This window comes from Patiria miniata, unplaced genomic scaffold (assembly GCF_015706575.1).
Source record: "Patiria miniata isolate m_02_andy unplaced genomic scaffold, ASM1570657v1 HiC_scaffold_1, whole genome shotgun sequence".
In the NCBI taxonomy this organism is placed as follows: domain Eukaryota; kingdom Metazoa; phylum Echinodermata; class Asteroidea; order Valvatida; family Asterinidae; genus Patiria; species Patiria miniata.
In genome coordinates, this window is record NW_024037047.1 from 32,060,735 (window position 1) to 32,074,110 (window position 13,376).

Sequence of the window (13,376 nt, forward strand, 5' to 3'; positions counted from 1 at the left end):
GTATACAATTGTAACAACTTGCAATGACCCCGGCATCTTGCCAAACCTTTCCCGCGTCCCCCAACAAAAGAACCCCACCGACGCAACCTATTTATAGAGCCTATTGCCGGAGTGCGCACCCTCCAGAACCAAAACCAGGTCGGGTGCGCGCCGCCGGAGCCCCTCTGCCGGAACCCTAGCACACGAAAGCAATGCCAAATAAAAGTGCTGAATAAACTGTCCGTTACAATACGCTTACTTGTCATCGTCTTGTCAACAGTATAATGGAGTATATAATAGTTAAAGTTAGATATTAATAGTAGGTTGTACTTATCATAATCAACATGAAGAGTAAATATCTAAAATGTGTATAATTGTATCAGTAATGTTAGGGCCAAGTCACACGAGGTACGTTTATAGTTAATTTGAATGCAACCGAAATGAAAAGCAAAAGGAGCTCTCGTTTTATTTTCCAACGGTTTTATTGAAGTTCCTTAAAGCTTGCATGCTTTACACGGAATGAAAATATGCCAATCCTTTCCTATATGAATATTGCCTAAAACAAGTTGCATAATTGAAATTTGTACACATTTAAGATGTAGTAAGCTGTGTTATCATAAGATAAATGAAACTCAAATCTATAAACTTTTAAAATAAAGACAATGTCTGTGCGTGTACACTTTTCTCAGATATTCGATATTCATGGGCACGTTTAATGGAGATAAATGCATTTTTGTGTCTCCACTAGTCTAGCAAACAATCTTGTCGCGATGTTTGTACACAGGCGTTTTTTTGCTACATTCATGTAGTTGAAGCTACATATTTAATATAATGTTTATTTAGTTAATTGCATTGGTGTATTTACAATCATTTATTTGGTGATAAAAGTGTAATTGTCATATACTTTTATTTAGTTGGTACTGCATAAATGTTGCTTTTAACTAACTGTTTCTTACACTTTTACCAGATATTCGATTTCCACGTGCTCGTTTATTGGAGATTTTTGCATTTTTGTGTCTCCACTAGTCAAGTAAACAGTTTTGTCGCTATGTTTATACACATGCGTTTTCTTGCTACATACATGTAGTTGTAGCTACATATTTTCAAATCAACGTTTATTTAGTAAATTGGATTGTCGTGTTCACAATCATTTATTTGGTGATACAAATGGTACATGTCATTATGGATGACGATATTTTTATTTAGGTGCTACTACGTACATGTTGCTTTTAACTACCTGTATCTAAGTGTAAGTGTTGGTATCATTATTTTGGCAACAATGATCCAAAAGTTGAAAGTATCATGTCAGGTTATGACTTTAAACCGCTTGTAATTTGATATTTGATGACGTCAACATGTTTTGTCACACATTTGGACATGGTTGCATGCTTGTACAAAGTTTCATAGTAATTCTTTGACCGTTTGGAAGAAATTCCGTTTAATGTTCATGTTTCTTTCGGTATCATGATTTTGAACTCGGTTACTTTGACCTTCCGTTAACACCGGAAGTAAAGGTCAAGCGACTTGCATGTACACCTGAAATAGTAATCAAGGCATGGCACTTTCATCATAAAGTGTGAACATTCTTTTTTTTGGTTCAAGAATTATGACTGAGACAAAACAGTCACTTTTTGAATTTCAATCGCTTGTAATTTGATACATGATGACGTCATTATGACTTCACACTTGTGTGCCCACCTTGGTATCAGGATTGATGTTCTAACTAATTTTGTAGTTCATGCGTTGTTCTGTTATGAAGGAAAGCTGCAGAGAATTGATTGAATCGAGCACGAACACAAACACGAAAAAAGAACGTATAAACAAAACCAAAGGGTGATATGATTGGGATTCCCCCTAACCTTATTATGAAATGATTGGTACCGAGATTTGTTGGCTTTAATTTAAATATTTAATTCATTTGTATACATTTGTGTACTGGCATAACATTTTAATGTATTAACTCTGATTACAAATTAACAAGTAATGCATGGGTATCTACTCAATCAAACCACGTTTACTTTACTTTTATTTCTTTTCTTTGCATTACCTGTTGTAATAGCCTTAGTTCGCATTAAAATCACCGCTATGATACAAGTGTTTTGCTTATGTATGATGACTAAGTTGCGAATTCAAATTAACCCTAAAGGGGCCGGGGACATTTTCCGCGATAGCCTCTAAAAAAATTTTTTTCGCGACCCGAGCTGTTATGACTTTTATAGCCTCGAGCTTTGCGCATCTTTTGATACCAAAAACATAAAAATCGGACCATGGGTTGGCACGTAGCAAAAAAATTTCCCATATACGTCGTGTACACCGAGCAGAATTGCCATTCATACATATGAATAATTAATTACCCATAATTCCAAAACCCTTTGACCTATAGTAATGAAATTTCTTGGGCATGTTGAGGAAGAGTTGCTCTATGCATGTGCATGTGCATCGTCACTCGATGGCCGAGATCTTAGTCATCGTCGGTTGCCCAAGCCAGTCCGCCACGCCACCTTAGTTACAAAGAAATCCCAAGCCCCAAAGCTTCAAATGAAAGAAAAAATAAGAAGGACGACACGACATAACACGAAACGACATGATATGATTTGACTTCAACTCCTTGTTGAAGTTGTCCAGGGACATCTGCATCCCTAATTCCCTGTCGGTACAACCAGTGGCGCACCCAAGGGGGGGGGTGTTGGGCTCGCAGGGCTTTTTTGTGAAATTTGACTTTGGTGATAGGTATGTGGCCTATTTTCCAGTAGTATAATAGGCGTGTAAGTGGCGTCAAAATTGTCCGTCTCTCCCCCCCCAAAAAAAAAAATGCGTCCAAAAAGTTAACGCAAAGGTTTTTGAAAAAAAAAATACTTCTAAAAAATTCTTTAAAAAATAATGTCTAAAATAAAAATTGTGAGCCCCCCCCAAAAAAAAAATCATGGCTGCGCCAATGGGTACACCACGCCTACTGGGCCTCACCTGATACCCATAGCTGGATGGTTCCTCCCCACAACTTAACGTTCTTACACTTGGCCTTCGGATATTAGTTGCAGGAAGTCGAGGCAAAGTAGAGAACTGCCAAAGGGGAGAAACAGTTGTGGGTGTATCAGTGTCACTGTTGACATGCTTTATGACATTTATGGAACACTTTATGGGAGTTGGCATTGTGGCAGGAAAACGCGATGACGAGAACTTTTGAACGATGACTAATGTCTCCAAATGGCAAAAGACACATCTGACTTTAAGTATCTTGCAGTTATACCTTGAATAGGGGAAGGAATCCTATGGGTTTCATTAACTACAAAAATATTGATTATATTTCATGAAAATGTTGGCTGGATGTTAAGGCAGTGGCTGCAATATGCGCCGCTGCACCTTGTAAACTCTTGTAAAGGTGCCACAACGGGTCTTATATTTATCATAAACTTTATGTACATTTCTTTCATAATAGACATTTTCCCCAGTACCTTGGGTACCTAATTATTGGTAGAAACGTGCGCTATGTAAAACTCTGTTAGAAAAAGCTTGTTAACTATCAAGAGAAAATAAAGAGAGATTATAGCATCAATATCATGTTTTGGAACACCGAAAAAACTGCCAAAATGAAGTCACGGTGTTCAGAAAATCGGCCATACTATTATTAATTACTATTAAACAAAACCACAGTCACACCTATGTTACACGATAAGTCAAAAACAATTTGTTATGTTGGAATGAAGTTTTGCCCAGCGGTTGAGCATGACTGGCAACACCGGACTGATCAGTATTTAGGGAAAACACACAGATTATCGGCTTCAATATAATTTTTTGTAACACCGACAATACTGCCAAGATGAAGTCACGGTGTCTATAAAATCAGAATACAAAAACACATATGTCACATGATAATGTCACACGATAATGACAGCGTTGTTGTTGAAACCCCTCAGCCGGAATCCACTTATTATCCGGAAACTATTACATTTTAACTAACCACTGTGACATTGACATTTGACCTTTTGACCCCTGACCAATCTCAATTTACCTGTACCTAAGGGCAACCCCCTTCTGAAATTAGTAACCCAAATCTCATTTGACCTTGACATTTGACTTTTGACCCCGACACCAATCCCGATTTTCTTGAAGCCAAGGGCAACACCCTTCCGAAGTTAGACACCAAAATCTCATTTCTAACTCAACTTATCATCCAGAAACTATCAACCTTAACTCACCACAGTGACCTTGACATTTGACTTTTGACCCCGAACCAATCCCAATTTGCTTGTAGCCGAGGGCAACTCCCTACCGAAGTTGGACACCAACATCTCATTTTTAACTCAAGTTATCATAAGGAAACCATTAATCTTTTACTAACCACGGCGACATTGACCTTTGACCTTTTGACTAAAACTAATCCCAACTTGCTTGTACCCAAGGGCAAGCAAACCATTCGAAAGCCTTTTCGTGTTGAGGTCACTGAAACGATTTGGATTTGATCACGAGGAAATTTTGTTTGTTTACAACAGTTATATCAGACCTATGGTTGAGTACGAGGATGTGATATGGCATTCTACAGGGCGAGTCAAACCCCAAAAATTGTATTTCATATTTTAAAAATATATGTAGCACCAGAAATAAAAATAACTGGAAAGCCAATTTCATAAGCTTCTTTAAGATGAAAACAATACTGAAATTGCTCAATCCGTTCAAAGAATATCACCATTTAAACGCAATGACTTTAAAACATGTTTCGTCTAAAAAAAAAAAACAATTTATTGTGTATTCGGACTGTTTGGAACAACAATGAAAATGACTTAGAATACATGCTTCAACAACTGTCAACAACTGTAGTACACAATATCTTTGTTAACAACCATGTTTAGGCAAACAATAAATCATATTATGATGTATTAAATTCAGGGGTTTTTTTAAGACAGTTCTTCAAACGGACTCTGTTAGATACTTTAACTTTTAAAGTGAGGCTTTATCGCTAGTTATGTTTGAAGACAAGTGTGACGACGATTCTTGAAGTCACATTTTTGGACGAAAGAGGTTTAAGGGTCATTGTGTTTAAAGGGAAGATACAACATTTGCAAACATTACAAAATTAAAATGATCAAATTATCACTAAATACCTTGCTGGATTGTTAAGGAATGATAGTCTAAAGCATCCTGTAAATCGTGGCTCCTGGTGTGCTGACATTTTCATGAAAAATGGTATTTTTCCAACGCTGGTCGGCCGACCAGCGTTGGAGAAAACTGACCTTTTTTCAAAACTGCTCCTAATTTTTCATAATTAGTTATTCCGTGTTTTCTCTGCAATTGATTACACAACTATGAAGGGGTACAAGCCTACTAGACTTACTCTCTGATCTTACAATTCCCCAAAGTCTATAAATTCTCCGTTTCATCTTAAGTGGGGTCTGGGAACCAGACTACAAGAAAATGAATGGATTTCTTGTTTTTTCCAACATCTACAAGTCTAAAACGTGAAACAAATCATTTTAACAATATTTGCTAACACATACTAATCCTCCAAATCCATTTATTTCTGAAAATTGCAGCAAAAGCAAATGTTGTACATTCCCTTTAAGTGGTGATATTCTTTGAACTGATTTAGCAATCGATTGTGAATATTAACACGCAAAAAAACCTACGCGTTTCAATGTTGTACTGGTTTGAATTTTCTCTGAATTATTGTTGCGCACTTGTACATGAAGCCTATAAAGCATCAAGACAAACCAATGTTGTAGTTACCCAAGAACCTTTTTTTTGGCTATCACGGTGAAAACTTGCCACAAAGAAGTCCCAGAGTCAGAAGTATTTTCTATACCCTGGGACTTTCCGCGTGATGACAAAAAAAGTTTGTGGGTGACTATCTTATTGGTTTGTCCTAATACGTTATAGGCTTAATGTACATGTGCTCATCAATAATTAAGTGAAATTTTAGACCAGTACAACTAGTATATAATGAGTTATTGTTCAAGCAACGAGTTGATTGTTTCTACGTGGTCAATAGTCAGGAGTAGTTTCTGTATAATGGGATGTCTTTATGGCATGTTTTCTCCGTGAAGACAAAAAAAAAGATGTTTGGCTGACTACAACATTGGTTTGTCTTAATACTTGATAGGTTTGTTGTACATGTGCTTAACAATATTTAAGGGAAATTTCAACCCAGTATTTCAACATGTATTTAATGAGTAATGTTCAAGCAACGCGTAGGTTGTTTCTGCGTGTTATTTCAGGAGTATTTCCTGTACACTGGGACGTCTTTACAGCAGGTTTTCACCGTGAAGACAAAAAAAATGGGGTGACTACATGATTGATTTGTCTTAATACTCTATAAGATTTATGTACATGTGTTGAACAAAAATAAAGAAGTATTTCAAATCAGTACGACGGGTATTTAATGAGTTATTGTTCAAGCAACGCATATATTGTTTCTGCGTGTTCAATAGTCGGGAGTACTTCCTGTACACTGGGACGTCATTATGGCATGTTATCTAGGTGATGACATAAATAGTTGGTGTGTGACTACAACATTAGTTGGCTCGTTGTAAATGTATTTCACAACAATTAAAGGAAATTTCAAACCATTACGACATGTATTTAAAGACTTATTGTTCAAGCAACGCGTATGTTGTTTCTGCGTGTTCAATAGTCAGGAGTATGTTCTATACGCTGGGACGTCTTCATGGCAGGTTGTCTCCAAAACGTTTTGGGGTGACTACATAATTGATTTGTCTTAACACTTTATAAACTTTATGTACATGGTCTCAACAGTAATAAAGAAGAATTAATACCAGTACCACATGCATTTAAAGAGTTATTGTTCAAGCAACGCGTAGGTTGTTTCTGCGTGTTCAATAGTCAGGAGTATGTTCTATACACTGAGACGTCTTCATGGCAGGTTTTCTCCGTGATGACATATAACAGTTTGTGGGTGAATTCAACATTGGTTTGTCCTAATACTTTATAGGCTTAATGCAAGTTTGCTCAACAATAGTTTTAAGGAATTTAAAACCAGTACGACATGTACTCACTGAGTTATTGTTCAAGCAACTTGTCTCGGCGTGATCAATAGTCACGTGAGTTTTCTGTACACTGGGACGTTTTTGTAGCAGGTTTTCTCCGTGATGACGAAAAAAAAAAGTTTTGGGCTGACTACAACATTGGTTTAACTTAATACTTTCAAAGCTTGATATCAATGTGTTCAACAACAATTAACGGACATCTCAAACCAGTACGACATGTATTTTTTGAGTTATTGTTCTAACAACGAGTAGGTTGTTTCTGCGTGTTCAATAGTCACGAGTGTCTTCTGTACTCTCGAACGTCTTTATGGCAGATTTTCTCCGCGATGACAAAAACAAATAGTTTGTGGGTTACTCCCCCATTTTTTGTTCTATTACTCTAAAGGCTTAATGTACATATGCTCAACAATGATCAAATGAAATTTCAACTCGTTCAAAATACACGTTTCTCACATGTATTTCTGGACGTTTTTCATGCAAGTTTTCTCCGTGGTGACAAAAAAGGTTTTCTGGTGACTACAACATTGGTCTGTCTTAATACTTTATAGGCTTTATGTACACGTGCTCAAAAAAAAATTTCAAACCAGCACAACATGAATTCACTGAGTTATTGTTCAAGCAACGCGTAGGTTGTTTCCACAAGGTCAAAACTCAGGAGGAAGATTTGTCATGAAAAGTAAACAAACAAGACAGAAGGTTTAAACGATATCTTGTTTTTCTCTTCTTCAACAGTGTATTGTGTCGAAACACGGAGAAAAACTTGGCGATGGGCTGCAGTGGCAGTCCAAACAGAACATTTGTTTCACTTTGGCACAGGAACGATAGTTCAGATGGACAAAAATTAATTGATCCATTGAATTGAAATGTGGCCAGGTGATTGGTCATGAAAAGAAAACAGAGTAGACGGAATATTTAAACAAAATATTGTTTTCTCTCCATTAAAAGTGTCTTCTGTCGCAACACGGAGAAAAACTTGGCGATGGGCTGCAGTGGCAGTCCGAACAGAATGCACAGGGACGATGGTCCAGCTGGACACGATATCTCAAACATTAATTGATCCATTGAATTGAAATGTGGCCAGATGATTGGTCATTAAAAGTAGACAAACAAGACAGAAGATTTCAACAAAATATTGTTTTCTCTCCAGAAAAAGTATTTTCTGTCGCAACACGGAGAAAAACTTGGCGATGGGTTGCAGTGGCGGTCAAAACAGAACATTTGCCTCACCTCTGCACAGAAACGATGGTCCTGCTGGACAAGTTATCTCAAAAATTAATTGATGCATTGAATTAAATTGTGGCCAGATGATCGGTCATGTCAAGTAGACAAACGAGACACAAGATTTAAACGAAATATTGTTTTTCTCTTCTTCAACAGTGTCTTGTGTCGCAACACGGAGAAAAAAACTTGGCGATGGGCTGCAGTAATAGTCTGAGCAGAACATTTGCCTCACTTTTGCACAGGAACGATGGTCCTGCTGGACACGTTATCTCAAAAATTAATTGATGCATTCGAATTAAATTGTGGCCAGATGATTGATCATGACAAGAAGACATTCAAGACAGAAGAATTAAACGAAATATTGTTTTTCTCTCTAATAACAGTGTCTTATGTCGCAACACGGAGAAAAAACTTGGCGATGGGCTGCAGTAGAAGTCTGAACAGAACATTTGCTTCACTTTTGCACAGGAACGATTGGCCAGCTGGACACGATATCTCAAAAAAAATTTAAATTGAATTATGCGTGCGTGAACGAATTTAGGGGTCCAGTTTTGCGACCCAAAAACTTGAACTGTTTTGATGCCAGTTGTGATTTCATCCGTAAAGTTTTCGCCTTTTGCGGACGTCTAAGAAACCATAATTTTGTGCGTCGGTGAAAGTCACCGCACTTGGTTTGAGGCTAGCGGGACTTTGATTTGTAGTGGACTTCTAGTTGACGACTGAGGCGATCCCGTAATCATTGAGCTAGCCTGCCTATCGAGTTGACTCGTTGTAGCGTTCCGAGTTCTTGTGAAGGTTACCATCCTCGAGTGAAGGTTACCACCCCCTAGTGCAAATCAAATTATCAACAATTTATTTTGAAATGTGGCAAACAATACGCCTGATGCGACAAAGACATTTTAGACGATTGTCAATATTTCAGGTTTGCCATTTCAAATAGCAAACTTGGAATGTTTTCAAAATATCTAGCTTTCAAAACAAAACTTCGATTAGGAGCTTAAACACAAGATTATTTTCTCATTAATCTCAAAATTTCTGGCTTTCTTAAAAAAAAAAATTGGATTAAGATATATTCCCTTTTCAAAAATGTCATCATGTAAATCTCAAAAGCCCTGGCTTTAATTAGGAGACGTACATTACAAAATTCACGTATTCATTTTTTCTCAAAACGCGGGCTTTCAATAAACACCTTTGGTTTGGAGCATTGTACTTTACTTAAAAATACACTTAAAAGTGGTTGAGGTGGACCAAAAATATACAAAACACTTCCCAATCCCTCTGACCTCTCAGGACATCTTTTTTTGATAATGTGAGCATCACACTCTTACACAAAATGCCACTGTTTTTCCATCCAAAGGAGTTTTCCCATTAGGGACACCAACATTTAAAATAATCAGAATTTTAAGACACTAAAATCTTTGCTGATACTAAGAGGACTAGGATTGGCAAAGGTAAAACTGATAAATAAAAGTCTTCCTGAAAAAAATGAGTCCGGCAAAAAACAACAACAATTTTTTTTAAAAAGCTGTCTACTGGCAATTTTTATTTTTGTGTGTTTGTGTACTTTTCCAGTTCAATATTAAACCGTACTTCACCCAATACAAAAATCAGAGGCATCAAATGAATCAATGATTGGAAGGAATGGTTCTTACTCTACAGTTAACCTTGTTTTTAATAAACCGCAAGTCCTTTTAAATTAATACAGCAGATCAAGTCAGTTCCAAGGTGATCCGAAAGATTCCAAATCAATGCTTTTCAAAAAGATTGATGTGGTCTCAAACATATATTTCCCAGTTGTATTTCCCCCAAAATGCACTGAACTAAATAGACAGGTCAGAGTACAGGAGAGCCAATGAAAATTTGCAACCAAGTGATACAATTGTGTCTGTAATTTCATTTCCTATCGCTCACTGAAATTTCACCAGACATTTGAAATGTTGCAATGGGAAAGCCTGGTGTTCTTCTGAATGATGTTGACATTACATGTACAATGATTGTTTGGTACCAAGGTTTGGTAGCAATCTTTTGCGTGAGAATGATGTGCACATCTGCATCATATGATTTTTCTTAATTTGTTTTATTTACATTGTAAACACATCATACGACACACACACAAAAACAAATCTGCAGTACTGTCTGTTCTGTTTTACTTTTGAGAGCAATATATGCAGGCAAACCATCACAATACCCAACACATTGAGGAATTCTGTGAACAAACTACATGTTGTAGAACCTAAGTAACCATGAATTAATCATTAGCTTAACAATACAAAGTTAACACGTATGGGTGTGCTCAGAACTGTAAACAATTTTGATAAATATCAACTACATGCAAATTGTTGACTATGTAAAGTTTCCATTGTCAAAAGTGTGAAATGGAGATTCCTTGAAAATGTCAAATAAACTACAATGTACATCTTGCAGAGACTTGAGTATATTTAGCCTCAACTTCCTATGGAAGGAATCGGGGATCATAAGAAACCAACTATACAGTGTTTTTGTACGTTGTCAAACAAAACACGGTCAAACACTGTTGACCTTGTTTAGTTCAAGTGACAGAGAGCAAAAGAGAGCTTGCATAAAGGGTCTGTGGTTTCTTTTCTTTTTTCAAATAAATCCTCGTTTACCAATGTTTTATTTATCATAGTGACTTTGGCATTTGTTACCGAAACTGATTCCACGTTTTCCTTCTTTTTCAATGGCAACCCTTCTGCCAATATTTGCAAACATCAATCCAACTCGTTTTTGTTCACATATTTAATTGTGACTTTTCTGTCAGCTTGACTTGGGTCGTATTGCGGTAAAACCAAGCATGAAACATCAAAGAAAGATAGCAGCATGCCACAAGACCCATGTAAGTCAGGCATCCCATACAAGTTAGTTTATTCTTAAGTTTAAGTACAATGGTAGCTTGAACAATTCATAAAAAAAACTCTTGAATCATCAGGACTGCTCAAAATGACTGCAAAATTTTCAATTCAGACGCTAATAGAAGTAAAATATTATGATTATTATTTCTAGTAAACATAGCTTTATCAGGCAGCGGACTACAGTATTTATTATTATCATAATTATTGATGTTACATTTAGAATTGAGGCAATAGGGTGACAATTTCTCAAGTGTCGTCTAGATTAGGGCGACACACCTTAATGGGGCGACAGTTTGGTGTCGCCCTATTGTTGAAACGACCCTTAGGACCAAGGAATTTTAATGTCGCGACCCATCTGGATCGATTCCTCGTTGTCCGATTAGCCTAAATACCGAATTTCGTGGGGAAATGATTAGGTAAACTCGTATTAGGCAACAGTGTAGGTTTGCGCGCAAGTCTACGGGAGTGTCGCTTCTTAAGAATTGTTATTATAATAATTATTATTTTGTATTAACAAGAATTATTTTGATTAAACTTCACGGCCAAAGGGCCGAATTGCAGTCTAAGTTACACACATGATGAATTAATTTTTATTTTTCATGTAAGTCACTTAGGAGTTTCTTAAACAACTTCTCCAACAGCTAACATATCTGTGTATAATTATGTCAATGCTTTCTGAGTAAAGATATAAACTACATAAATACATTTGTTTAGTCTCGAACCTGTTCTGCTGAGAATTCTCTACAACCTGAGGATCTTATTGACTGTCTGTGACAAGCCGGCGGCGTTGATGGCCGTCAATGTCAAGTGGTAATCGGTGTAGGGAGCCAGTGGCGAGACACGCATAGCAGTCTCCATGGTCTCCACCCACTGCATGATATCACTACCTCCTGGGATGGTACCCAGACATACCTCATAGACCAAGGAGGAGGAAGGAGAGGCAGAGAACAAACCATCCCAGGTAAGATCAACTCTTCCATCACCTAGCCAGGAGTATCTCAGCAGGCTTAGCCCTATAAAGATATTCAATTACAAATTTGTGAGATGAAGGAAACTCTCAAATGTGGGTTGCTGGAAAAGTATTCAGATGATTTGCACAAACAAAAAATGGAACCCACGAAGGAAACAACAGAAACAATGACCCTTTCATTATTTGGTAATGATTTGAGAGTATGCAATTTTTTTTCAGAAATAGCTAATTATCCCTCGCAAGTTATCAATTAACCCATTTTGGGGGGTTTAGGTGGTTGTATGGGATTCTTTGATACCACTCTTTTCTGCCGCCCCATTTACAGTGCATAGAATACATTTTACCCTAATTGGGGCAACCTTCATAAAAAATACATTAAATACAACTGTAGACCTTTGTGTGCTCTGGTTTACATTCGAAAGCATCGCCCATATATCATTTGGAAAGATTGAGCTACGTATACATACCTCCCCGTGTAGGTATGGAAGATTCTATAGTGATGTTGCCAGTGACAGCTTGGCTGATCAGACCAGCATGATTGACGGCTCTGACTGACAGGCTATAGGTCGCATCATCATCCAGGGTAAGACCTGACCAATCAAGGTGGGTCTGTGATGTGGATCCACAAGGTGTCCAGGAGGTGAAGGCGTTGGGTCCACTCAGATGGCACTGAGAGGAGGAAAAGGATTCAATTAGGGATTAAACTACAAATAAGGTGTCCCGGAGGTGAAGGCGTTGGGTCAACTCAGATGGCACTGAGAGGGGGAAAAGGATTCAATTAGGGATTAAACTACAAATAAGGTGTCCAGGAGGTGAAGGCGTTGGGTCAACTCAGATGGCACTGAGAGGGGGAAAAGGGTTCAATTAGGGATAACACTACAAACAGGGTGTCCAGGGTCTGTGATGTGGATCCACAAGGTGTCCAGGAGGTGAAGGCGTTGGGTCCACTCAGATGGCACTGAGAGGAGGAAAAGGATTCAATTAGGGATTAAACTACAAATAAGGTGTCCAGGAGGTGAAGGCGTTGGGTCAACTCAGATGGCACTGAGAGGGGGAAAAGGGTTCAATTAGGGATAACACTACAAACAGGGTGTCCAGGAGGTGAAGGCGTTGGATCAAATCAGATGACACCGAGAGAAGGAAAATGGAAAGGGTTCATTTTGGGATAACACTACAAGTAAATTGTCCAGAAGGCGAAGGCGTCGGGTCCACTCAGATGGCACTGAGAGGAGGGAAAGGTTCAATAAGGGATAACACTACAAATGAGGTGTCCAGGAGGTGTATGCGTTGGGCCCACACAGATGGCACTGAGAGGAGGAAAAGGATTCAATGAGTGAT

General features: G+C 37.8%; 1 protein-coding gene across 1 annotated transcript in view; it reads right to left on the minus strand.

The window, feature by feature from the left end:
• Positions 1-9,875: 9,875 nt before the first annotated feature.
• LOC119732908 overlaps positions 9,876-13,376 on the minus strand; it is a 60,512-nt gene continuing 57,011 nt past the window's right edge. The window contains 2 exon segments of the mRNA XM_038206496.1: positions 9,876-12,081; positions 12,506-12,707. Of these exon segments, the coding sequence (XP_038062424.1) occupies positions 11,810-12,081; positions 12,506-12,707 (474 nt within the window). The 3' untranslated portion in view covers positions 9,876-11,809.